Source organism: Prinia subflava, chromosome 5 (genome assembly GCF_021018805.1).
Source record: "Prinia subflava isolate CZ2003 ecotype Zambia chromosome 5, Cam_Psub_1.2, whole genome shotgun sequence".
In the NCBI taxonomy this organism is placed as follows: domain Eukaryota; kingdom Metazoa; phylum Chordata; class Aves; order Passeriformes; family Cisticolidae; genus Prinia; species Prinia subflava.
In genome coordinates this window covers 51,591,319-51,618,723 of record NC_086251.1, presented here as the reverse complement: position 1 = coordinate 51,618,723, position 27,405 = coordinate 51,591,319, and the positions used below count along the sequence as shown (strand labels likewise).

The 27,405-nt window shown below is 44.7% G+C and overlaps 2 protein-coding genes across 7 annotated transcripts in view; both read right to left on the bottom strand.

Annotated features, from left to right (window-relative positions):
* The window catches only part of EVL (Enah/Vasp-like), a 142,159-nt gene extending 129,721 nt beyond the window's left edge, over positions 1–12,438 (bottom strand). The window contains exon 1 of the mRNA XM_063399355.1: positions 12,151–12,438. Within this exon, the coding sequence (XP_063255425.1) occupies positions 12,151–12,155 (5 nt within the window). The 5' untranslated portion in view covers positions 12,156–12,438. The remainder of the gene's footprint in view (positions 1–12,150) is intronic.
* A 10,217-nt stretch (positions 12,439–22,655) lies between these two features.
* EML1 (EMAP like 1) overlaps positions 22,656–27,405 on the bottom strand; it is a 120,654-nt gene continuing 115,904 nt past the window's right edge. For all 6 annotated transcript variants that reach the window (XM_063399348.1, XM_063399349.1, XM_063399352.1 and 3 more), the window contains 2 exons: positions 24,444–24,574; positions 22,656–24,152 (listed from right to left, as the gene is read on the bottom strand). In XM_063399348.1, coding sequence (XP_063255418.1) covers positions 24,027–24,152; positions 24,444–24,574 — 257 coding nt within the window. In that variant the 3' untranslated portion in view covers positions 22,656–24,026. The remainder of the gene's footprint in view (positions 24,153–24,443; positions 24,575–27,405) is intronic.

The following is a 27,405-nucleotide window of genomic DNA, read 5'->3' as shown; positions in this document are numbered from 1 at the left end:
CAAGTGAGTTCCCACCCTGTCCACCTTGATCACACATTCACACTCCTGTCTTCACCCTGTGGAGCACCATGCAGCCACAAATCAGGTGAAACTGTGACTAAGCCAACAGTAAAGTGATGATTTTCCTTTGCCTGGATTAACAAATTAACAAAACATCCCGCAACAAAATGCTCATGAATTGCCACAAGAGGAGAGCAGTGGGAAGGTCCTTCTACAGCCATGGGGGAATAAACACACAATCACACCAGTTTAGGCCTAAATGATAAACTGTCCTGTAATGTTTATCTACATGAGAAAGCTCTAGAAAGGTAATCTGAATTAACATTTCTGTAATGAATCAAACCACATTAGATCCCTGCAGACTCACTCATTATTAATTAAATCAACCCTATTTCATATTTAGTATCATTTACTTTGATGTGAATTTAGCTGAATCAAATTAAGGTCACTTGAATGCTGAATCAGATAATATATACAATGGTTTAATTTCGTTTACCTAATTTACTCTAAATTCACATTTTTGGTACTTTGGATTAGTTTTCCTCCAAATCCTTGTTCAGACATTTTTAGAATAGAGACAGCAAAAACCTGGGGAGATGCTGCAAAAATTCCCCCCACAATCAACAGTTCTGAGCTGTGCATGAATCCAGCCCCCAGGAAAGGGGTGCACAAAGCTGTGTGTCCCACTGAGGACACACTCTGGGCTGCTGCATGCTCAGTCTCCATGCAGGCTCTCCCATCTCTGTCTTCACTAAAGTTCCTCTGGTGCCCGGAGGCTGGAGAGAAAACCAGACCCTGGAAGTCTTCACTCCATCCTCCTGCACTGCAAGAGCTGAACAGATGTTGATGGGCCATGAGAAATACATGTCCTGAAGGAAAATGCGACAATCCTCAAGGAAGCTGAAGCATTTGATGTGGTTGTTTTTTAAATAGCAGGTCACGAAAATATTTGACATGTTTTTTACTGTTGGGAAAACACAGCAGTTATCAAAGTTCTTGTTTGTAATAAAATAACAACAAAAAAATTCATAAAAGCCTGCTTCTTCAGGCAGACATGTTAAATTGAGTTGCCATGTTTATTCACAGTTTTAAGGTCTTCTCGTTTTGCTTATCCTGCTCCAACACTTAAAAAGTCACCACTGAGTCTTCCAGCAAACTCCCCTCACATTCCTCTTACGTGACTATGCTTTTTACCATTAAAGAGATTTTTCTGTCTACACAGATGTGTAGACAAATGCACTCTGTCGTATTTAGGGCACTAGTCATCTAATATCTTCTGTGATGCAGGTACCATCTGTGAAACTGAACTGCAGTTCAGGCCTATCATACTGACATGGGTGTTGGGGAATCAGAGATGGAAATTGATATTAGATTATAATCCCACTGCATTCAAATAGAAGACAAGGGCTCTAGCAAGGTCAGGCTTAACCTTTAATACCCAGGCATACCTTTAAATATTTTTTTTCAGGTAACCTTTAGCTGTGTTGTTTGTTTTGCAGTGTCCACTCAGGATTATCATCTTTTAAAGGTCACAAAAGGTGTCCAAACCTCTGAAGCAAAAGGATGATGAAGAGGTCCTGATAGCAACAACCGATGACAGCTGGCATCAGGGTGCAACTGAGGTTGCAGTGACAGACTTTGACCAAAGTGACAAAGAGATCAGACACTGGAGACCATAGAAAGTATTCCTGGGTGAGGAAAAATGACTATTCTTTAAGCTATCTAGCATGGAAGTCCTTAGAAACCACCTGGTTAATCAGACCATGCAGTGATCTAAATGTGAGCTCTTGCAAGGATGAAATCAGCACTGCCAGGAGGGTCAGACACGGAGCATCATTTCCACTTGGGCTGACCTGCTGTGTTGTGGGGCATCACAGCCTTCCCTGCCACTCCCACTGGTGTGGTGCTGACACATTTACACAGCTCCTTGGGGAGCTCATCCAGGAGACTGAGCCAGCTGGAAACTGGGAGAACTGACTAATCCAGACCTGCACCAGTATTCAGGACAGCAGTATCATCCAAATGCACACGCAAGGCATTCACCCCTGACACCTCTGAACACACTTCAGAGCTTGAGAAATGTCCTTGTGTGCCTTTAGTGCTCTTACAAACTTGTTTCCACATTCCCTAGCTTGCTGGCTCAGTGTCCCCTCTGCTATTTCTGTAACACTCTCATATTTAATACCATGAAATTTTAAAATAGCATGCTGGCTCAGGTTTTTTGAGCTCCTGCAAAGGGTTGCAGTCATGCAGTTCCAGCACTATTTTTTTTTAGCAAGCCAGGACAGAAGAGACAAGCAGACCCTTGCAGCTCACCCTTGGGTCACATCTTGAGGAATATAAAATGAGGAGGCATTCACTGGGGTCAATACAACAAGCCCTGGGGGACCCCCCAGTAAGACACACACACTCCTCAGCTACTCTAAACGCTCTGACCATGTTTCTATTCCTTTCTTATTTCCATTTTTGCCGGTGAACCCCTGGAAGGGAAAGACCCACCTCACCTGCCTGACTAGGATGATTCTGGCAGCCCCAGCCCTCCACACTGCTCCTTGCATCACCTGCACAGCTCCTCTGCTCCCCAAGGGCTGGGGTTGTTTTTGACTTACTGACAGGTCTTCAAGTAATAACTGTTCATTGGGGTGGGGGGAATATTTTAAACAAGATGCCTATATTTCTATTTGTCTATGTTAAAGGTGAAGAATTCCATACAAAGGACAGGAATAACTTTTGTCTCCCCTCCTAAAAATTACAAATCTCCCCTGCTGAGTTCTGCCCTCAAATGAAGAAGAGAGCCCTCACTGCTCCACCAGACCTCAACCCCTTCAATACTTGCAGGGATACTTAAATTTATTACGGTCAGTGGTCTCATCACAACAGCCATTAGGCTCACAGACATAAGGGATGCTGTTCCCAGTAATAAGGTCAAGAATGTGTACAAGTCCTTTCAAGATTAGGCCCTTAATGCTGTAGCATCAGCCAGCTCATGATATCAGCATGAGCTGCGGGCAGCAGAAATCCCCAGGGATGGAGGCTGATGGCTCCAGGCTGACCTGCAGGCACAGGAAAGTGCCTCTGGACTGCTCCTGGGTGTGTGATGACCCAGACACCCCTGGGCACAGCCCTGCAGACAGCTGTGTGTGCTTCCAGATGCTGTGAACTAAGGTTTGACAGTTCAGCACCAATTAAAACAAATAAACACAAAGCCAAGGGGCAGCAGGTCAGGCTCTGGGAGGATCCATCACAGCACTGGGCTACCAGTGCGATCCGAGCTGCTGGTGTGAGCTGTGATCACGCTGGTGACAGCTGACAAAGCAGCACCTCTAATGGACAATGCTGCACGTGCCAAAGTGTGATGAAGAGATGCAACTCCTTGTTCCACCTGCTCAAAGATGGTTCTTCTTGCCACACAGGCTAAACAACACACAGGGACAGATAAAGGACATTTCATTAAGCGTACAGGTAAAATGAACATGTAAGTCCATGTTTTCTCTCTTCTTCTTACTGAATAGTCAAAGAAATTAGTTGCCTGAGAAGGCTGCTTTATTTGGATGATATAACCCTTACTTCTCAACATAACAGCTGTGGGATCAAACTGACTTACATTCACCCAGGTAATGTATTTAGTTAATTAAAAAAAGATTAGCATGCAAATGTGTTGCAGCACTCAACACTAATTCATTACGGAGTCAATCTTAAAGTTACCTCATTCTGTCAAAATATACTCGTCCAGTATTTCTCTCATTTTAAATCACAAATCCTTTTCAAAAAGAATTTCACAGATTATCTCAAATCCCACTACTGTTTGGCAGGTGGGAACTAGAATGACAGACAAAACAGAGCTATGTAATAAAATAATTGTAGTATCAAAAGTGTTTTAAGTGGGTAATAAGAACAGAAAGGAGCTAATAGGAATAGGTACACACATACAAACTGCATGAAATATGTGCACATGGGGATGATTTTAAACTGCCTTGTTTCTGATTTTTTAAATTTTTATAGGCATTTTTTGATCTCTCTTTTGATGTCCTCTGGACCACGAACCATGAATTGAGCAGTGCTAGTCTGTTCAGTGCTGCAGAAATGTTCCTACTCATCCAGCACACGTGTACCAGGCATTTCCAATTACAGCTTTTACACACGAATTTCCTTATTCAGCTGTCCTTTCATCATGAGCACCATCCAGCAGCCCTGGGTGTGTTCAGCCGTTCCTGTTGCATGCAAACACACCCTGGGAACCCCGCTGCAGCCAAGCCCCTGCACCACTGTGTGCTGCTGTGGAAAGAAAAGCATGCAGCATGCAATTAAAGGGATTATGGTGGCCACGGCCCTGCTTCTCGTTAATGCCATTTCACTGTATTTCCTAGATCTCCTCATTACTGAGGGAGTGGCTTACTGACAAGGGATAAAGGAAGGAAGCTACACACAGGCTGGCTTAGAAGCAGCGAATGATGGGAATGGGAAAAGAGGAAAGGGGAGGAAGGAATGAATGGATGGCAATGCACAGTGAACTTTGCTGTAATGCTTAGCATTTATTACAAAGATGGTTGTCATCCTCGGAAATGCTTTTTGAACAGGTGACTCCAATCTAGCACAGCAAGGACTTCAACAGGACCAAACTTAAGCCTTAAATCCTGTGCTAGACTGAGACCCAGCTACTTAATCATCTTAATTCCCTCTCAGGTAAGAATTGTCATCCCCCAGCAGATAAAGCAATGATGCCAAAAAGGTTAAGAGATTTAGCAGCTGCACACCATGCCTGCACCATGGAGCTCACCCCAGCAAGGACTGGCCCTGAGCAGCCTTGCTGCAGAAACACAAACTGCTGGAGCATCTCCCTGTGCCGGCACCCGTGGCACAGTACGAGTCACAGTGCTACACAGCTTGCTTTTTTTTTTCCCTCTCTTTCACTCTCTTTTCAGAGAAAAGATGTCTATCCATCCTGACACCTATGTGAAGCTGAAGAAAGACAGAAATACAACTGTGAGATCTCAAGTTGCAGGAATGACACCTACTGCCTGGGAAATGAACTGCTCACCTAAATGAGATGAAACTCAATGGTGAGGAGCTTCCACAGGACAAACCAGCACAGGGACAGGGGCCAGGAATGTGTGCTCACAGCCCAGAAAGCCAATTGAATCCTGGGCTGCACCTAGAAGGGGTTGCCAGCACGTGGAGGGAGGTGATCCTGCCTCTCCATTCTGATGAGACCCCACCTGCAGTGCTGCATCCAGCTCTGGAGCCCCAGCATGGGAAAGACAGCGACCTGTTGGAGTGATTTTTAGAGTCCCTCCCGACCCAAAGTGTCCTGTGATCCTACAAAACAGGTCCAGCCCCAGTGCTGACTGCGAGGGTGATCACATGAAAGCCCACAGGAAATTCAGCCAGGGAGGGAGGCTCAGTGATTTAAGAAAGGTGTTTAATTCCTGATGAACAGTATATGTAACTCAGGGCAGGTAAAAATACCTCCACTATGAACTCAGGTGAAAAATACCTTTTTTTGGATAGGAAACATGGTTTGTAGTTAGAAAATGCTCATCCATACCAACAGCTAGGCTACACAGTTTGTATCTCAAAGCACTAGGGAGCCTGCAGTGGAAGGTCTGCAGAGCATAAGAGGGAGAGCAGGAGCAGCATCTCAGAAAAAGAAATATTTTAATTTGTAGTAATAGCATTCCCTGAAGAAATGGTTCCTCGGGCATTTCTGGTGTCAGGGAGCACTCCTACAACCTACTTTGGATATATACCTTTTGCATATGGAAAGTGAATTTTCTTCTTTCTGTGTAAACACTTCATCACCCAGCTCATCCTACCAAACCACAAGTGGCTAAATTGGCACAGCTCAGGGGAACAAGAATGGGAACTCAGGAGAACTATATAAACACTGAACTTGAAACAAATGTAAGGCTTGAATGCCTGCACCAAGAAGGAAAGTCAAAAGTTTCTGGTGGCCACATGTCTCTATGACTTTAGGACCGTGATATATCCAGTGAAATGTCATGCTTCACTGGTTGTTGTGGTATTGCAGAATGGCACTCTGGATAGGCAGAAATGTGAAAGTTTCCAGGCTCAAATTTTTGGCCAGGACTTTCCTACTCTGTCTCCTCTACTAATAAAGATAGATATCCTTAATGCTCCTACAGCTCTCAAATGATAAATAACAGTTTTGGAAAGACTGTCAATAATATTCCAAGCATTTGCTCAACACAAAAATGCAAAGTGTCACAGGAAAAAGCATTCTGCAGTGCTAAATACACCAGAAATGGAAAAAAAAAAAAAAAAGAATTGAACTGTTTTCAGTTTCACAGGGTCACAACCTGGACTGAACACACTTTGAGTGTTTACTGGGTGATGTGCACACACTCTTGTGGACCTGGAGCTGTCACAGGAAAAATGTGCTGGAGGAACCCAGAGGTTCCTCCAGCGCAGGGTGATGTCCCCAGCAGCCCTGGGAAACACGCTGCCCTCACCCTGCAAAGCTTCCCGGGGGCTAATTAGAACAGGGGAGATTAACCCAAGCAAGGCTGTGTGTGCCATGGCTTGCACGCTGGCAGCCTGGCTGGAGGTCTGGTGTCCCTCCCTGGGCAGCATCAGGGCTGCAGTGTGACAGGGACAAGGCTTCAGCCCATCGAGCTGCCCTGGTGGTTTCCAGTCGTTTCCCCTCATTACGGCACATTAGGTCAAAAAGCAGATGAAATGGAAGTCTGGGGTAGGTGGCTGCAGACAAAATCTGCCTGAGGGCAAACAACAGGCCCAGAGGAAAGAATGTGGCACAGTTACTGCACCTCTCATCCCTGCTCCTCAGAAACTGAGTCCAGGCCACAAGGCTGAGAAAAAGAAAAACGGGGGGGGAGCCCTGTGGATCCCTGGGGTTCTGCAATGACTGTGAAGAAAACAAGAAGTATGTGGGGGCAATACCAATGTGCAGCTGGGGCAGCTTTTGCTGCTTACCTACTGCAGTGAAGGACAACACCAAAACATCAGCGAGATTTTCTTGAATGTAAATAAAGTGTGGATGAGATGACACTATGGTTCTGATGCTGCAAAGAACCCTGAAATATTTATAATGACCTTCTCAAAAAAAGAAAACCAGCAGCTCATTCAATTTTTTTTAATTTCAACTTATTTTATTTCATTTCTGTAATTATTAGGATTAAAAATTAGTTATAAGTCATTTCATTTTGGCAGGAGTTTTAGAAATATTTTCTAAAGAGGCTCCATGCTGCTCCTTACACAGTGCTCAGAACTGAGTGAAACTATGAGATAGCAAGAAAAAGGAAAGAAGTCACAAAACTTGCAAGATACAGGAAATTATTTGAAACTGAATTGTGTTTGCACTTTGGAAAGATTTTTATGATTTCCCACAAGAAATACAAATATTTAAAGTAAAATACTTCGAAAGAGAGAAGTACTGCACTGCCCAAGGAAGTAGCCAGCCAAGTGCAGACAGACTATGCAGATACCTTTAATTGTGACCCACTTTAATGGAGCTGTCCTGCATCAGTGTATCTGTTATTTAACATGGTCTGAGTGACCCAGGACAGACAGAAGGGACACACCACACAAACCCACAGCCCTGAGTTAAACAGATCTGTGCACATTTGAAAGATTATCTTCAGCCTCAGTTATACTACTACAAAATACAAGCCAAAATACAAAAAAATAAAAAGGGAATGCACAAAAAGAGGTCCAGGATCTGTGCTTTATTTCAGAGAGGGGGAAAAACATTGAAAGTATACAGAATGACAGTATGGAAGAGGCACAGCTGGCTGCCTGTTCCACAGCCTGGCAGTCAGGGTACTCTGATGGAAACCCAGCATTGCCTGTTCCCACTGGAACACCACTGCTGCCTTTGCATGGCCACAGCCAGCAGGGTACAACCTTCAGTGAAGGTCCAAAACCTCCTGGCAACGAGTCTGTCTGCAGCTAGAGCTTACCTAGCCCTCTAAAGGTAAAGGCTGAGCTAATAAAAGCAATTTTCTGTCAGCAGCACAGTACCCACACTTGGGATTTTGCTGACCAAACCATGACAGGCAAAGGGGCTGGATGTTTCCCTGTCAAGAGATGCTGGCAGAATTGTGTGGCACAGTTCAACTTGAAAGGCTGCAAACCTAAACATGTCCAAAGGTGGTCTGACAGCTCCCAGCTGACCACAGGAACCCACAACCACACACACCACAATGCCACAGCACACAGCAGGAGTCAGAACATGCAGGACAGAGCTTTTGAATTAAACAAAAATTAGCTAAGTTACAGGCATATTGCTCGAGCTCAGAAATCAATTACTAAGTGACAAAGTTAAATGATATTTTATAGCCAACTTGGTTTTATTATCCATCTCAGGGTGTGCTCCTGCTTTTCTACTGGAAACACTGACCTACAAAGTCCACCAGTCCAGTGAGGCTGGTAACCCCAATTTTAATGACTTTATGTAAAAACATCATGTTCTTTCATTTTTTACAGATGCAAGCAGAAAGAAATGGTAAAGAGAGAAAAGTTAGAAAATAACACTGCAAACATACAACTCCAGTTACCCTCCATGCAAACTGAAAGAATTGGCAAGACTCTTGAGTTATCTCATGAACTGCTTAATGAACAGAAAATGGGGAGGACACTGAAATGCTCAATACATTGTGATTATTGGTAAAAATGTAAAGACTTTGCTTGCTTATGTCTGAAAACAAAAGGGTTAAGAACTATAATGTATATACCTTCCTCTTATTAAACAGGTTTGTACTATGAATATTCAGTCCTCTTTTTTTCAACATGTTGATCCATCCATTTAAATTAGAGCTAAATACAACATCTTTTTCAGATTTGCAGTTGATAGCTATACAAAAACCTCAGAACAAAACAACTGACTTTTGCTAAACTTTAAGGAGCTCGATGACATTGTTTTCCCCCATAATTTCTGTGCTGAACTCATTACTTTGGCTTGGATTAAAGCATGTGCTACCACAAAAAAGTAAGGAGGTATAGTTTTAATCAGAATAATCCTGTTTAGAGGCTGGTTCCATCTCCAGATATTAACTGTGTGTTCTATTTAGAAAAAAACTGAGTGCTTAAAGTGGGAGGCTTCCCCCCACCATCACTGCCAGCACAGAGAGCAAATGTACACTCACTAGAGCCATGGCAGAAAGAGAGACGGATTTTTTTCAGGGATACACCCAAAATGCTATGTCTGGTTTTTATTTTTAAGAACAGAACCCACTGAAACACAGATGCCCTATAAACTACAGGTATGACTAAGAAATTACAGGTTATGCCTCTGGTGACAGAATATAAAAATGTTATTTTCACCTACAGTGATATTTATAGACATTTTCCCAAACATGAGCTAATTCTGTTACTTCTAAGAATAAATGAATATCTGCTGTCAAATAACCACTACATTTGTGGTACTAAAGCAGTATTTTTGTGTACTAAAAAATAATAACACCTCTGCACTTTAACATTTTCCACACAGGGATCCTAATCCATTTTTGAGTCAGAATATCTATTACAATCTGGTTTATTATTACTAAGGTGTCTGCTACAACCACTATTCACACACTTCATACCTTTGAAGTGAAGACATAAAGAATTATCAAAAAATGGAAATCATCACATAAATGCAATAGTGCAAAGAATAGCACTGCAATCTATTCACCACAAAAAGCGATATAAATAAAACACACATGGCTAAGCAAATGTTTCAAGGAGGTTTTTATTAAATGATTATATAGCCTGCCAGGGTATTTTGGAATTTTACAGCCTGTATTTATTAAATAAGAATTGTTATTGAAAAATGTTTTAGGTGATTTACAGACATATTTTTACTGACAAGTACAACCTATTCAGTAATGTCTGCATATGCAAGGGAAAAAAAATCTGTAATGAAAGCCTTTAAAACAGGAACCACTGAAAAAATCCAACAAAATAATAATGTACATTAAGTATGAAAGTGGTATTTATAACAAAAGACTACTTTAGGTGTGATCCACCTGCAGGTGCCAAGTGTCACGTGGGGAAAGCAGGAAAGGGCAGCTGCACAAGGACGTGCCCAGCAGCACACACAGAGCAGCTCTGCCTGCCTCACCTAGAGCAGAGGCAGCCAGGGGGCTGTACCTAGAGCAGCACCCCCTCCATCATTGCCAAAAGGGAAGATATGAGGAAGTTCTGGAGCCTCTCCTGGAGTTGAGCTGATTTTCCTTCCAAAACATGCTGTGGCTGACCTCTGAGAGTGCCCTAGCTCTGCTGGTGGGGATTACTTTGGGTACATTATGACACCCTAATTCACAGTCTGTCTTGGTGGGTCTCTCCACCCCATTCCCTCTTCCAACAAAAAGTGCAAAAATTTGGTGCTTTTGTAACCACCAAATGAGGAAGGTCACGTAGAGCAGAACCCCTTTAATGGGAGAAACCCAACATCACTGCAGCCCTCCAATCTGCCCATGGTGCCTCCTTGGGGCGGAAGATGGGCTTAGGAGTCAGTAAGTCAACTTTGCTTCTTGCTGGGGAAAGAGCTCCAGGGCAAGAGTTCTCCCAGCTGGGCTGCTGAGTGAGCAGCAGGGAGCAAGGGACAACCTCCCTACACCTGCTGTGTTTGGTGGCTTCTCCCTGCAGCTCTCTGACTCGTGTGCTGATCAGACCAGGCGAGAGTGATGCAGACACACCTTCTGCACAGAGACACATGACCACCAGACTCATGTCACAGCAGGTCCGCGTGCTTTTGGCCCTTCCCAAGAATGCATTTTAAGCAAGTAAGAAAAACTAATGGTAATGTAAATGGCTAAAAAAAAATCAATGCAGCTCCATGTCTTCAACACACATGATCGTGCCAGGAGTAAATGCAACTGCAATTGCAGGCAAAGGCTTTTCTGGACTCCCACTGCACTTGGTAGGAGCAACGCCAACCCTGCAATTCAGGAATCAGGCACCACAGAAAGATATCTGGCTTCAAACTGTTATTTCCATTTTTAAGGTTTCCCAAAACAATTTTACTTTGCTAAAGATAATTATTAAGTGGAAAAATTCACTAGTATTAAAGATGAATCAAGGGGCTGGGTTGCTCCGAGATATTGACAGCTCAAGCAAACTCGAATAAATGAAAGCGAGAGGTTTGGACGAGCATAAACCAATCCAAATAACATTTCCTCTCCATCCTTCCACCAGGAAATTGGGCTGGTGGGGCTTTTTGCCCTTCCTGTTCACAACTGACAAACTGACCTCGAGAAAACTCCGAGCTGCAGCATCCGCTGGAGAGGGAGCTGGGAGCTCCGGCACGGCCCGTGCTGGATGCTCTTGAGAAATATCGCATCTCCGCTTCTCCGGGGAACTCCTCGCACCCTTCCTCGCACACCGCTCTCCCCGCCCGGGGTCTCCTGCGCCCCACCAAGCTCTCGCCGTCCCCCCGGGCTGCACGGCCCGGCAGTACCGGGCGGATCCCGGCACTGGGGCACGGCAGCCCCGGGCACAGCCCGGCACTGGGGCACGGCAGTACCGGGCAGATACCGGCATTGGGGCACGGCAGCACCGGGCAGATACCGGCATTGGGGCCCGGCATCACCGGGCACAGCCCGGCATTGGGGCACGGCATCACCGGACAGAAACCGGCACTGGGGCACGGCATCACCGGACAGATACCGGCACTGGGGCCCGGCATCACCGGGAACATCCCATCATTAGGGCACGGCATCACCGGGCAGATACCGGCACTGGGGCACGGCATCACCGGGCACAGCCCGGCATTAGGGCACGGCATCACCGGGCACAGCCCGGCATTAGGGCACAGCATCACCGGGCACAGCCCGGCATTAGGGCACGGCATCACCGGGCACAGCCCGGCATTAGGGCACGGCAGCACCGGGCACATGCCGGCTGCACACGGCGGCAGTTCCACAGGCGCTTACAGCCTTTTGTAAGCGCCAGATAATCTGTCAGATGGACTTAGGCACTGACAGTCAAACACGCCAAAAACGTCACCACCCACTCGTGCTATCCATCCGGTGAAGGACTAGGAAGCGCCGCATTGCTTAACCTCTCCTCCGCCTTCCACTCGCACAGGAAATCCCCACCCCCACGGCGTGACACCGAGGTGCCCGCACCCCTCCTGCGGGGGCTCCGGGCCACCCTGCCCGCGGCGCTCGGCGCATCCCCGCCCGCACTCACCTCATCTTCCCGGCGGGGCGCGGCGGCGGCCGGGGCCGGAACGGGGCCGGGACCGGGCGGCGGCGGCGGCGGGACGGGGGGGCTCCGGCGGCGGCGCCGCCCCAGCGGCAGCGCCGGGCCCCTGGGCGCTAGCCGGGCAGCGCGGCGCCGGGCAGCCCCTCCGCCGGCCCGGCCATGTTGCCGGCTCCCGCCCGGCTGCGCTCTGTGTGTGTGTGTGTGTGGGCAGGACAAAGCGCCGCCGCCGCCGCCCGCCCCGCTCCGCTCCGCTCCCACGCGCGGCGGGGCCGCGCCGCCCCCCGCCCCGCCCCGGCCCGCGCCGCCCCCGCCGCGGCTGTCGGGGGAGCCCCGGCCCTGCCCGGCCCTGCCCGGGGCCCCCGCCCGGCGCAGGTGGGGCGGGAGCGGCCGCGCTCCGTGCGCGGCTCCGAGCGGCGGCTCCGCGCTCCGCCGGGCCCTCGGCCCGTGCCGGTGCTGGGGCTCGGCCGTGCCGCGTCCCCGAACCGATCCCGGCTGGAGCGGGGCAGTGCCGAGGATGGAGACCTCTCCTCTGCACAGTGCTGGCCTGTGCAGGGATAGAGCCCGTGCTTTTGTGGGCAAAAACAGGAGCAGAAATGGCATTTCCAGCTAACCGGAGGGCAGCTGTCGTTCCTGCTCCGTCACCCTTCCCACTTGTCTCCCCGAGTGTCCCTGCGAGCTCTCTTGCCCTGCTTTCAGCCTTGTCCTTTCTCCACACCCACCTTCCCACCACCCAACCTGAGAACCCTGGGCTGCTTCAAGTCCTGTGTTTCTCCCATCCAACTCTCCTCCTCACTCCACATGTCAGTCCCGTCCCTAACCCGCTGCCCTTCTCCTTCCAGTCACCTCCTGCCAACTCCATTGTGCAGCCCAAACCACAGGGTGATGATATCCACAAGGTCCGGAGCCTGGAACTTCCCTTGGCCCTCTCCACGTCTCTACCTCTTCCCATGCACCACTCAGCAGAAAAAAGATTATGTTGAAATTGGTATCACTTGAATATCCTCAAGGATCTGCCATGATACAGGACAAAATTATGCAGTTGTTTCTCAGGTCTTCCATACACATGTCACAGTAATCTGTTTGCCATTTCCCAAGTGTAAAGGCTCTTCCCTCTGACTCTCTGTGGATCATCTCCCACTGATCTCTCCCAGTTCTGCATCACCCAGTTTAGGCACAAAAGCCCCCAGCCAACCATGTAATCCCCCAGCAAGCAGTGGCTTTCCAGGCAGTTGGTGTGTGTGCACAGTGTCCTGAACAGTAAAGGCTTCTCTCTCTCCTTCCCTCTGTGTCTGTGTCACAATTAACACTGTCCCCATCACTCACTGAGACACACCCTCCACATGTGCTGTGAAGGGACAGGGAGCTGTGGCCCGTGTCTGTGTGCAGGGACAGTTTTGGGAAGGTGCAGGCAGTGTGGATGGGAGGGTGAGCTCTGGGCAGTGTGGATGGGAGGGTGAGCTCTGGGCAGTGTGGATGGGAGGGTGAGCTCTGGGCAGTGTGGATGGGAAGGTGAGCTCTGGGCAGTGTGGATGGGAGGGTGAGCTCTGGGCAGTGTGGATATGAGGGTGAGCTCTGGGCAGTGTGGCAGGGAAGGTGAGCTCTGGGCAGTGTGGCAGGGAGGGTGAGCTCTGGGCAGTGTGGATGGGAGGGTGAGCTCTGGGCAGTGTGGATGTGAAGGTGAGCTCTGGGCAGTGTGGATGGGAAGGTGAGCTCTGGGCAGTGTGGATGGGAGGGTGAGCTCTGGGCAGTGTGGATATGAGGGTGAGCTCTGGGCAGTGTGGCAGGGAAGGTGAGCTCTGGGCAGTGTGGATGGGAAGGTGAGCTCTGGGCAGTGTGGATGTGAAGGTGAGCTCTGGGCAGTGTGGCTGTGCAGGTGAGCTCTGGGCAGTGTGGATGGGAGGGTGAGCTCTGGGCAGTGTGGATGTGAAGGTGAGCTCTGGGCAGTGTGGATGGGAAGGTGAGCTCTGGGCAGTGTGGCAGGGAGGGTGAGCTCTGGGCAGTGTGGATGGGAGGGTGAGCTCTGGGCAGTGTGGCAGGGAAGGTGAGCTCTGGGCAGTGTGGATGGGAAGGTGAGCTCTGGGCAGTGTGGATGGGAGGGTGAGCTCTGGGCAGTGTGGCAGGGAAGGTGAGCTCTGGGCAGTGTGGATGGGAAGGTGAGCTCTGGGCAGTGTGGATGGGAAGGTGAGCTCTGGGCAGTGTGGATGGGAAGGTGAGCTCTGGGCAGTGTGGCAGGGAGGGTGAGCTCTGGGCAGTGTGGCAGGGAGGGTGAGCTCTGGGCAGTGTGGCAGGGAGGGTGAGCTCTGGGCAGTGCCTACAGTGCAAAGTGTTTGAGGGCTCAGGGGAACGTGCCCATGGTGCAGAGCAGACTGTGGGAGTGCAAGGGAAGCAGCCAGATGTGGCACAGAGCCTGCAGGAGATGAAGAGCAAAGCAGTAGGGGCCATTTTCCCCATAACTACTTTACATTTTTATTTCAGTTTCTCTGAAAATTTTATATACTCATGCTAATACAACACATTTTTACTGTAGTAGTAATGTATGCCAGCAAAATAAATGTTGCAAAAATCAAGCCCATAGATCTGATGCCCTACAGAGCAATTTCACCACTGGCTTGTCAAGCTTTGCTGCTGTCCACCCTAGCTCCATACCAAGTAAAATGTACTACAGTAACTACAACAAAAATATGACAGCAACAAAACCCATGGTAGTAATCATATATATGCCTTTGTTCAAGGCCATGCTTGTTTCTTGGTAGCTAATACATATCTGTTATCTGCCGTTTTCAATGATCATTAATATGTTAAAAAAATAATTGGAGACAGAGCTACTGAAGGGCCAGGGGGAGGGAACCCCCACCACTTCTGTGCCTCACAAGCACAAATCCCAGCTCGTGCTTTCCCTGTCCCATAGCAGGTCTGCTCCATCCTCTTCCCAAGTGACCCCACCAATGAGCCTAAGCTCACTTCAGTTAGCGAGGTTCTCCTAAAGAAGCTGCTTCCCTTATATCTAAGGGGCCTCCTTGTTTGTTTGAAACCAAAACCTATAGTCCTTTCTTATAAGCAATTATCCTAAATCTCCTAGGAGGCACAATATAAGGAAACAACAGTGTCAGACCACAGATCTGATATGCAGTCTCCCCCAAGTGACAGTGGCTTGGAGAAACTCGTCCACATAATTTTTGATGAGGTTGCTGAAGGAAGTAAGCATATGAAGAAATAATGAGCAAAAATAAAATCTATTTTCTTGTTACTATCATCTGACTAATCCTTTAGAGTGTGGGTCACTGACCAGCTCATAGGACATATGGGAGACAGCATAAGGCAGGGAGGATACTCATTAAACTAGAGAGTTTCGTGGTAATACTAGAATTTAAAACTTGATTAAAATAGAAAATCCATATGTGATTTCACTGATAATCTGTTTTCTTAAAATATAATTTCCTTAAGATAAGTTTATACAGGCACAAATCAAATAGGCAAACAAATTTATGTAAATCACACTATGGTTGAGATATAAAACTTGAATGTTTAGTTTTATAGAAGCAAAAATGTCTTCTGCAAAGACTTTAATCTGTGCACTTTGGCTGCAAAGCATAAGGGGGCACAAAGAGCTGAAATCACAGCCACCACGTGCCCCAGTACTGACACATCCAGCCCTGGCAGCTGCCCACGAGGGACTGCAAACCACTGGGTAAGGACAGAGGTGGCTTTTGCCACTCACCACTCTGTACCAGCACTGCCTCCTGAGCACAGGTACTCTCTGTCCCTGGGCAAGATGCAACACCACTGGATATAAACTTGTGCAGCATCAACCCTTGCAAGGGGTTGGGAGGCTTGATTGCCCATGAGGTGGTTGAGAAGTGATGCAGAAATGCAGTGAGGTCACTAGATTAGACAATTATATTTGCTGTTTTATTTATTCTTACAGAAAGAAGCAAGAGAGGAAAGACAGATGCCAATCTTGCTGGCCAGTAACGGCAAAAAAATAGAACAGCATTAAAAATCTTGCTTGTATCAGAATCCACGAGGCTTCCTTATCAACATTCATTGGTTGACCACCAGATCACTGTGTTGACAGAAAGATGTTACTGGACCATGATATAATTGTTTTGCTGGGACAAATCTGACATTATATTGCAATCAGAACTATATGTCTTCTAAGAGACTTAAAGCTGGTAATTTGTATTGACAGATGTATAATCTGTGACTGTAGTCTTGTTAATTCACCTGCTCTTTGCCCAAGGGGCAATCCTGACCCACCAGGGTGTTCTCCATCCTGCTGGGCTCATTGTTCCCATTGAGCCTCTCCCTGACTGCAAACTCTCCTACAGAGCCCAGCAAAGACCTGCACAAGAGAAGTGCTGTCCCTAAGGCTGCATCCTTCCCAGCTGAGGCCTCCTGCATGGCAAACCCTGCTGGATCTGCTGCCATGCCTCTGGGTCCTTTGCAAAACCTGCCCTGGGGCCTGCTCTGTTTGTTGCTTCAGAGATTTCATGTTAGGAGGGGAGGAGGAGGAAGAGGATGCCTTCTTTATGCAGTCACACAGCCTGAGGCAAAATCCTCTGTAAAAATTCTCTGATCAGGAGCTCAAGGTCATCCAACTGTTTTTCTCAGAGACTCCATGACGTGTTCAGGCTGGTGCAGCAAGAGTCTTGTGGTCATTTTTTCCCACTGAATTTGTCCAGCTCAGAGCTTTCTCTTGAAATTCTGGCACTTTCCTGTGGACCTCTCCACAAAACTACCTGTTTTCAAGGAAAACGGATGTCCACAATAGGTTTTTTTACACACTTATTATTGGAAGGCTTTTCCCAAGCAAGGAGAATTTAGCCTTGTGAAGGTCACCCTTGAGAGGAATTCGTTATATCAATTCATCTTTTCTCATCCAGTAATATATGCATGCTATTATTTCTAAAAGGAATTGTTCCTCAGACAGCAACATGACTCAGAACTTTTGCCAAAGATGAAATTGTACAATTTCACAGAGACCTCACTAAGGCAGAAAGAACATGATTACCAAATTCAGGTGCAAAGCAAGATTCAAAGATTCCCAAAATTCAGAGAGGTTCAGTCCTGGATTTGGGGTTTCCACCCATCACCACATCCCTACGATCTCTGGCACCTTTGGCAAAGGCTCCATCTCAGGTTTGCTGTGGCAGCCCAAAGGAGCCATGGTGAGGTCACTCACTGTCTGCACCTGGATTTCCTTAGCAACATTTCATCCAGTTCTGGGATGGAGAGGATGAGAAGAGAATGGAACAAAGAATCAAGTAGCAGAAGAGTACAGCAGGTGCTAAAGGGGACAGGAAAATGGAGACTACAGAAAAATGAAGGAATTACGTAAGTTTGGAATTTTTGTTTTTACAAGAAAAGGAGAGAAAGAGAAATTACATGAAAAGGAAAAAAAATGAGGAAATCATGAAGAAGGGAAAGAAGTAATATAGGAAAGGGCAGAGAATAAATAGGAAAAATAGACTGTTGATATACTTTAATTCTATTTTATTACACTACCTCCAGTGAAGATGGGAGTCCAGCTTTGCTTTCAGGGAGATAGTCAGTGCCTCCTCTTGGAAAGGGAGGAGCTCACTGGCATTTTTATTTTTCCTGTTATGCCTTCTGAGAGCAGCATTTACAATCACTGGGGAGGCCGAAGCAGGAAGCTGCAGACTTCCAGGCAGCAGGGAGGAGCTGCCTTGCCAGCAGACCCTGGGGACCCGCTCAAGGCCAAAGGTGCCTTTCCCTCTCCCCCAAAAGCAGCGAGAAGGGAGCTGCACAGAGGTGGTGCTGTGCTCCCAAAGGCTGAGGCAGCCGGGGCTCTCCACGGCGTGTGGCCAAGCCTTTCTGCTGAGCAGGAGCTGCTCATATGGGAAATGCCACGGGGCTTTTCACTGGGGCTCAGCCTCCTGTCAGCTCACTCTGCAACTGTTCGGGCTGTGGACAGAGACTCCCAGACAGAGCTCAGCTTCTGCTCTTTTTAGGTGCTGTAAAAAGGCCAAAACACTCAAACCTCTGGAATAACTTTCCCTATGGTTATAGACTGATATTATAAATTTGATGTTAGGATGTCAATGAAAGCTGATGAAAAGGAGAAGCAGGGTAGAGAGGAAGGAACCCTAAAATGTTGACACTTATCTCAATGAGAAACAGAATCCAGAAAGAACAGCCAGGCAATTGATTTTGTAGAGAGGAGTTCTCTTCAGGCTCACGCAGACTGTTCCCCCTTCAGCACATCTCTGCAGTGCAAGGGCAAAGCAAGGCAATGGCAAATTACTATAATCTAACATGGCTGCAGAACTCGCCCAGGCTTTTTAATTTTTTCTTTCTAACCATAATGACTGAACAGCCTGAAGGAGATTTCTTTATCCTACAACCTGGAATTTGGAGCAACTGTAGCATTGACAGAATCCACAGAACAGATGAATTTGCTTCCCTGTGGCTACATGCTTTTTCTAGGTGATTTCAAAGGGCAGATTTAAAAAATGTTCATCTCTTACAAGCTCATGCTAAAAGCCCATTCAGTTGCATGGAGACCCAGAAAGCAGGTCACCATTCAGTGGTTCTGGGCTCAGCACCTCAGACTACACCCAAAGAGGCAGCCTTTAAGGACAGATATGTCCACTACAAACAAACAGAAATGTCTAAATTCCTTTAATGTAGTCTGTAGTCAGCCAAAAGATGGTACAGCCCAACCTCTGTGAAGGTGGTGGGGAAGAACCACTTGAGTCCAAGACTTCAGGCTTCCTTAACAAGACAGACAAAATGTGAGGTCCAAAGGAGTGCACACAGCCTCAGGTGATACTGACAGGCCCTGTTGAAAGGAGCTCCTTCTTACATTCCCACATTTGGCAGGAAATGGGAGGACCCACAGTGCTGTGAACCTTCCTGACTGACAAAGGTGTCCCAAGTGGCTTTTGAAGATTAGCCACTGCTATCACTGCTGACCCAAATAAGGTCTGTCAGGCTCAGAGTTGGATGGCAGCTTTGGCTGCACTGCCATTGAAACCTCCATGCAAATTATCACTTCGTCTTCTGTTATTATTTAATGAATTCGGGGGCAAAGTAGTTCCATTAAGAAAAATGAAATTGCCGCAGAAGTTCATGACTAAGGAGAAACATAAATCTCTTCCAGCAAGAGCATGAACTGCTCATGTCCTCACTCCCCCAGCAGCCTCCATCCACGAGCAGACACAGGAGCAGTTCTGTCCTCACCCCCAGGAGCTGGCTCCTCATCTCCCACCTCTGCATGTGCCCTGCTTGGGGCATCCCTTGTGCAGGGCAGGCTGCAGCTGGGGCTGCACGGCAGTGACCACACAGCTGTGAACCCCGGCCAGCAACAGGAGAAAAAGATTCAGTTTAGGCTTCCCATAAGTCTGTTCTTTCCTCTAGTAATTAAAGTGACATTTTCCCTGCCATCTGTAGGATTTTTTGAGGATGCAATCGAGTGATCTGTCAACAGCCCTATTTCCAGCAGAAAACAGAGCAAAAAGACTTCCTGCTTCCCTGAGCAGAACCAGAAGAAATTAAAAATGCCAACTCTTGCAAAAATGGGGCTGTTTGACCTTGCAAGCTCTTGTCACATGAATACTTTGGAAGGAAAATATCCTCTAATGCTAAATCTTCTGAAGAATAAAAATCATCCAAATATTTCACATAGGAAATATGTCCTTGAATTAACTAACCCCATATTAATTACAAGAGTAAAAAATCCATTTGAACAAAATTGAATTGCTCCATAAGGAATTTTTTAATATAATTGAAATGGTAGGGTTTTTTAATTTACCAGCATTGCAAAAACTATTTTCTTTTACATTTATCTCCTTCTTTGCCCTTTTTTTTTTTTTTTTAATATAGTGACTGGTTTTTGTACAGTTTCTCTGCTGGAAATTGTTAATACCTCTCAGGTTTCAACAATCTGTCAAAACCGAGCACTATAAGAAACATTTATATAATAATCATCTTTCAGGAAATAATTAAAACAGTACATATAAGACTAAGTTGAAAAAGGCTGTAGTTTTGATATCATACAAATATATATCCTTTCTGAGTAAAATAAATATATGAAGACAGGCAGAAGAGGCAAACAAAATAATGAAAAGTCTCTACTTGAAAATGGGCAATGGTCCTAAAAACCAGATTGAGTCTATGTTTATTTTATAAGTGTGTAAAAGAGGGAGAAAGAAGTATTTTGAAAGCATTTGTATTGTTTTCTGAATAATTTAAGACTTAAGAGAATAGATAGTATCAACTTTAGTAGCTAATCACTTTGAATACCTTAACAGAGAAGCCTTACCTGAGTACACGCTCATCATTTTGGACAAATATGACAGTCATACTGTTGGAGTGAGTCTAGGACCCTGAAATCCCATTGCTAAATGCCACAGAACAGAGAAACAAAATCGCTACCCTAAAAATATTTCCAAATCTAAAGACATGGTACAAATTACAGGCTGCCCACAGACAGAGACAATTGAGAAACAACGAGACAGTGCTGGTCCCCTCAGTGTCCCCTCACAAGGAGGTGGCAGGGCAGGGAGAAAGGGCTCAAAGCAGATGCACTCACTGACATCCCGAAGCACAAGTCACAGAAGAAGTGTGAACAGAGGTACAATAAGAAACACAGCCCCAAAACTGTCAGAGATACTCAGGGCCCCTGGCTTTATGAGCAGATAAGGGCAGCAACATGTGCCAGTCATGGATACAGTGCTGGAAGCTGAAGAGTAATGCTAAAAATGAAGGGAAGAAAAGCAAGAAATGGGAATTGAAACCAAAGGAAGTTGAAGGGGAGTACCTGAATGCTTGGTAGACAGTACCAATACACAAAGGACGTCTCTTTTTCTTCGAACAACACTGCACATGCTGCAGCTAGGATGGGGGGAGGGAACAGAAGCAGAAGCCCAGGTGTGTCTTCAGCCATGGACTTTAGACCAACCTTATATATACTCCATGGCTGGGCAGAAAAAGAGCTGCTGCAGACAGTGTGTCAGGTAAAGAATTCAGGTGTTTCTGAGAGAATAAATACACAAAGCTTAGGCATAACTCTTTCTTTATTTTATTTCGTTTTCTTTTTCTTTTAAAGTGAAAAAGAAGACACTCCTGAGAAAACAAATAAATGCAAGAACAAAGGAACAAGGATGGAAGGGAGGAGAGCTGAAGATCAGCTATAACAATAGCAAAATTGTGTGGAGTTTCCTGGATAAAGAAAGGAGAATCACTTTAACAGTCATCAAACGGATATTTGGCTTAAGACATTACCCACCATTTGCCAATTCAGCTAATACGTTTATCAGGTATTCATAGTGGAACAAAGACACATTTAACAGCAAAAGTTAGAAACAGAGGAGCAGCAGAGGCACAGATGGGATGGGATTGTTGAAAAGCCCTTTGATCAGTAACCCTAGGGATGAACTTGCAGTATTCCTCATCTATTTCTTCTAAAGGATAACAGTTTAAAATGAAGAAAGGGATCACAAATGCTTTACTATATCCCAAGAGTAGCACCATGTGAGAAGAATGAAAAGGGAATGAGCCAAGCCAATTTGCAACTCCTGTTTTCTCTGCTGCAACTAATGACAAATCACCTATAATTCCAAACCCAGAAAACCTGACAACATCCAATTTGCAAAAGCAAATTAAAAAAACAATTTAAAAAAATCAACAAACAGAAAGTATTGTGGATAACCAAGCACCCAGACACAATGAAAACCTGTCACTTGTGTGTTAAGGACTCCTATGACTGGATTAACCTTAGGAAGGGTAAGGGTATTGTGCCTTAGCTTTACACACTTCAAGAAGAGGGAATTAACATCACTATTAAAAAAGTTGTTCCAGTGCTCCTCTGGCCATTTATTTTTCCACATTGCACATCTAGACCAGAAACAGAGGAAACAGTTTTTTTGTCTGCATTAGTTGTTGTGTCCCAGCTGGGTTCTGCTTATGGTCACAATAACTCTTGTGCTGCTCCACGGGATCAGAGTAACCAGCTGGGATCAAGACCTTTGCCTTCAGTGGCAGTGCCAGGTAACATCAGGGTAAAGTCACCCTGAAACCACGGCCTTCAAAAGTCTTGCCTGAGGACAAGTTCCTAACACAGAAATTGTCAGGAGCTCTTGCCATGAGCATAACTGAGCAGTGGAACAACATTCCACCAGCTGAGTACCCAGAAACAGGAGATGTGTACATGAGAGCATGTGGTGTATCCTTCCCTGCTGCAAAGCTGAAGTTTCACTCTCTAGGTGTGCATTGTCATTATGTCCCCAGGGTCATGGGCACAGATAAAATTATGTACCCCAAAATCTAGATTTTACTGGTGAATATTTTCAAATGCATCTCTAATCGAGAAATCACAAATCTGTGTTGTTAAATAAAAGCCTGTCTCTTCTGTATCATGCTTAAACAAAGACAGCTTACTAAACAGGAAGAATGCATGGAGAATTCACTTTAATACATGTTTATTGGTGTCCTGCACTTTCAGTGTAGGAGGTTGGAGATGTAATAAAAAAGTTTCAAAATTTATTGATTCAATTTCATTTAAATCACTCTAAACAACCAGTGCTTTAGAGTTCAGATAATTAACATTTACTGTCTGTTAACAAGCAAAATTTTAATATTACCTTTTTCAAGTCCGCTTAGAATTCCTCTTTTAAAATTCTTCAGATACATTCGTCATAGTAAACAATACATTTCAATCTGTGTCACAATCAACATTGATAAGGCCTTCTCAACCATTTTATACCACCTCCACTGTTACTTCATTGCAAAACACAATCTTATTTCATACTATAAATACCCATCCATGCACAAAACACAGGGGCCAGAAGTTACACATTAATATTTCATGTAGGCTTCCAAGTCTTCCTTTACCCTCTGCAGGTTTATGGTACACTTAAAAAGATATTTTTAGACTTGGTCTACTTGGTCTTAAAATACAAATATACAATATCCATAAGCATAAAAAAGTAAAGCTAGATGGCCTTACCATTTGTTATGAACTGCTAAAATCTTATACATGTACAATATAGCATCATGCTGATTAATTAATATACATATTAGTTAAATATATGAGCCAATAATGGGGATGTGGCCAAGCTTTATTGTTTTGTTCTCAAAAAGAAATTTTTCATATACAAGTAAAAAGATTTTTAATCTTTTATTAAACTCATATGGACTACCTGAACCACACAGACATCTGTAAGCCCTGCTGAGAAATTCAGGTCAAACTGGGACAAAGCCTGCTGATTCATTGGAAAAGGAACACAACTCCTCGTGGGTGACGCCCACAGTGTGCTGTTCCCAAGAGAATTCAAATTTACCAGCATTCACATTTTCAGGTCTAGAACACTAATTTTTGCATCTTACATCGCAGTTTATACTTTTTGCATCTACTCATCAGCCTCCAGCAGAAACAGTTCAGTACCTTGACATTGTCATAGATTTTTCTAAATAAGTAGATATATAGTACAAAGTGTAGATAGTGAAACAGATAAGCACATATATACAGTCTTTGAAAGGCATTTTTGTGACCAGTTTAGCAGTGTTTATAGAAAACATTTAAGAGAGTCACATTCTGCTGATACCACTGTATTGCAAACTGTCAAGCCACATTTCTTATATTAAACTTGTACTGCATTGTATATTGTACAACAGAGAACGATCAATCTTAAGGTGTGACACAATGAAAAAAAAAATACTAGACTGAGTAAGGTAACCAGCACAGGGCCTTATTTTCCTGAGGTTTGTAAGAATTTTTTCAACAAAAATCACAGTGACCAGGCTAAACTGCAAACATACTGTTAAGTTTTAAATATACAGTTTATACATAAGTTCTGTGCATGGTCGACTGAACTTGTATGTTCATGCTGATGTTTCCGTTAAATGACTCGCCACTGCATAATACTTGTGTCCTTTCCTCCTGTGGAGATGAGGTGGGTGTCTTCACAGAGAAAATCTACATTAGTTACATGACTACTGTGTCCACCGTACACATGGCTTGGAGCCTAGAAAACACCACATTAGTGAGAATAGCAGCTGCCATAAAAGCATCTCGTTAGAGCATTCATGCAACAATGAAACCAAGGCATCACATCATTCTCTCAAGGTGTTTTAATATTAAATTACTTTTAAATTGAATTGCTGTCTCAATCAACCTTAAATAAATCCCTCAGATGTATAAATACTCCCATTCTTCTTGTTTTTATGTGTTTGGGGTTTTTTTTTTTGTTCATAGGAAAACAACATTTAATGCATTTGTGCAACCTGCAAGAGTAAATTTTTGAGAAATACCTTACCCTAAACTGTGAGCATGGATATGAGAAGAGATGCACTTTGCCAAAGTCATCTCCTGTTGATAGCAGTTTTCTCCCGTGGGATCGACAGACAGCATTGATATCTGTCCCATCTGAACCCTCAGGCCATACACCTGAAACACACAGGGACTAATTAAAGGCTTTTACAGTGGAAACAAAAGTGACAGTCTGAGTTTCTGTTAAAATATTAATAAAGGATGAATTGTTTAAGGTAAAGAAAAACCTATAAAAATAACTGCATCTGAGTCAGAATGTGTACTGCCATACCAGCTAAAGTCCAGTTCATAATGGGTAATCAAGCACTTAAAAAATTCCTTATTCCCTCCAGTCAGCAAAGTGCTTTTTACTTTAAGAAGATGTATTCTGCTGAATTACAGTCATGTGTCTGAGCCTGAAAGAATTTTCATATGGTTATGTGGAAAAGTAACAGCTACTGCTTTTATTTTCTCTTCTCCTTATGTATGAGTTAACACACTTTTTTCATATTACATGGATATGTTTTTTACACTACAGTATGATCCAAAAGTAATTTCTTAATATTACTGAAGTATAAAGTCAATGAAAAAAGAAATTATATAATTTAAATTATTATTTATTAATTAATAGAGCCCTTGAAAAGGAACTGAACCTACTATAAGGTTTTTAAATGCTTCTGTTCTACTGTAAGTACTTCTCTTCCTTCCCCACACACTGTACTCTTTGCTATTCTTGCATGAAGTTGTGTCCTAAAATCAAACTGTAAGGTCAACAGTGCAGAGACCAAATCTGTGCACCACATCTTTAAAGCCTCTGAATAATTGCCTGTAATAAATTGCAATTTTACTAAAATCCACCGAGTTATTGAAATTTCAGGATTTTGTATGCAGTACTGCAGGTGTTTTTTGGTTATGATTTTCTAATTTAGATTTTATCAAATCCCTAGGCAACATAAAGGGCACCAAGCTTTCAGAGACCACTGTCATCTCGAGTTATACTGCGTGTTCTGCTGTTATGACTTGGCAAAACCCCTCTCATGTCTTGGCTCTGTGATTTTCAGTGCCTGTCCCTGTGTCACCCATCCTCTGCAGCCCTGCCCACTCGAGGGCGTGCTCCTCCTCTGGTGCTGCTGCAGGTCAGGGTGAGAGGGTTGTACTCCCCTAGGAGCTCCCAAAGCACTCCAGCTCCTCCTTCTTCAGGACACTTCTGACCCCACAGAGGACGCTTGCCATGCACCGAGGGAACCGCTGTCCTTCAGCCACTGGGACTCTTCCCAAGTACAGCCTTTGTATCACTGCACAGCAATTCACCAAGAGGAGGTGATTCCATGTCTTTATGAGGAATTACAAATTGCTATAAATAAAATGCAAAGTCTGATTTGTAGACTGCTCTTAACTTTCCTGATGTGTGTGGAAACATCATGTTGCTAGATCAGGGATAGTAAAAGAGGCCCAAAGAAATGGAAGCTGCAAAGAAACATTGTAATTGCTACTCGTGGAATTATGAATATTCAGAACAAAGAGACACAGAAAAGCTTTTAAAAATATATTCTTTGACAAGAAGGAGGCTATATGAATATCAAATGCTAGCTAAAAAGAGGCAGGAGTCTTCCCAAGAGGTCACTATGACAAGCTGGAAACAACCTCTGAAGGAAATGGTTAAAGAAACAAGACTAACATTTTGAAATGGGGAATAGATAATAGCAGGGTTTTTCTTTGAACCTCTCAGTTCTTTCAAAATTCATCCAGTGCCTCACTATCAGTTTTTATGAATATGCAAATTGAATCCCCCTTGCTGAAAAAGTAATCCTTATTTTTTCCTATCCTCTTCAGGCCTGTAAAAGAGACCATTGCCTTTCTCTCATTTGAAGACTGATGCCATGTTATTTTTTTCTCCTCTTCTTTAACATTCATTCATTATGTCTCTTCTCCCAGAACAATATTTAGATGGATAATTAATTATTCTTGCTAGTCAGCACATTATCTGTTGGTCCAACGTGCAAAACCCAGAAGCAGCCATTCCAGCTGTGACTGAAGCTGATACTGATAAATGGATGATTGCTTCACATTTTGCATGGCATCCTTTATCTTACACACCCACTAATGTATCTGCCTTTCCTACAACAGCATAATGCTCTTGACTCATGTTCAGTTTGTGTACAAGAGTAATCTGATCTTTCTGTGCAGATCTGCTCTCATCTGTTCTGCTTTTGTACAACTGGGTTCTGCCATTCTAGTGGGGAGCCTCCTCTTTGGCTCTATTGAATTCCTTCCTTTTTTCATACCACTCCTCTGTTTCTCAAGACAACTTGCTAATTCTGCAGCTTTACACCACCTACAAACTTTACATGCTGATTTATCATGCATGCTATTAATAAATATATTCAAACAAACATAATATTCAATTTACAATGTTCTAGTTGGTTTTGAACCCAACCAGTCTGAGCTCTGCTTTGCTTGCAATGTTGTCAGGCTTTGTACAGCGTCTTAGATTTCTTCTGTTCCTGTTCTTCACCTCAAACACTATCTTCTTCAAAACTAGGCATGTGCTATGAACTGATACCTTGTGTATCCAGCAGCACATGGCTCTTGGAAGAGCTTATAGATCAGTGAATGTTCTACAGTCTTTGCTCCTCCACATTTATGTGTTTGTATCCCTAAAACATCCTCCCTCAGGCACACTTCTTTACATGCTTTTGACATTCAGTTGAATCATCTCTAAACACTTACAAACTGACTAATCTGTTCCCATCTCAAAGACAGGTGCTCAGCAGACCAGAGTTCCTTTTCCCCTGCACTGGTCACGCTGATCTGCGGGTGCTACGCATGGTTTGGGATTTTTATGTGGTTCTATCAGAGAGAGAAAATAGCCCGAGTTTCAGTCAGCCATAGCTACTGAAAAATCAATATACTAGAAGCCTCACATCCTGGATACTGTGAGTGCTGCTTCTGTGTCCAGTGGGGTGATC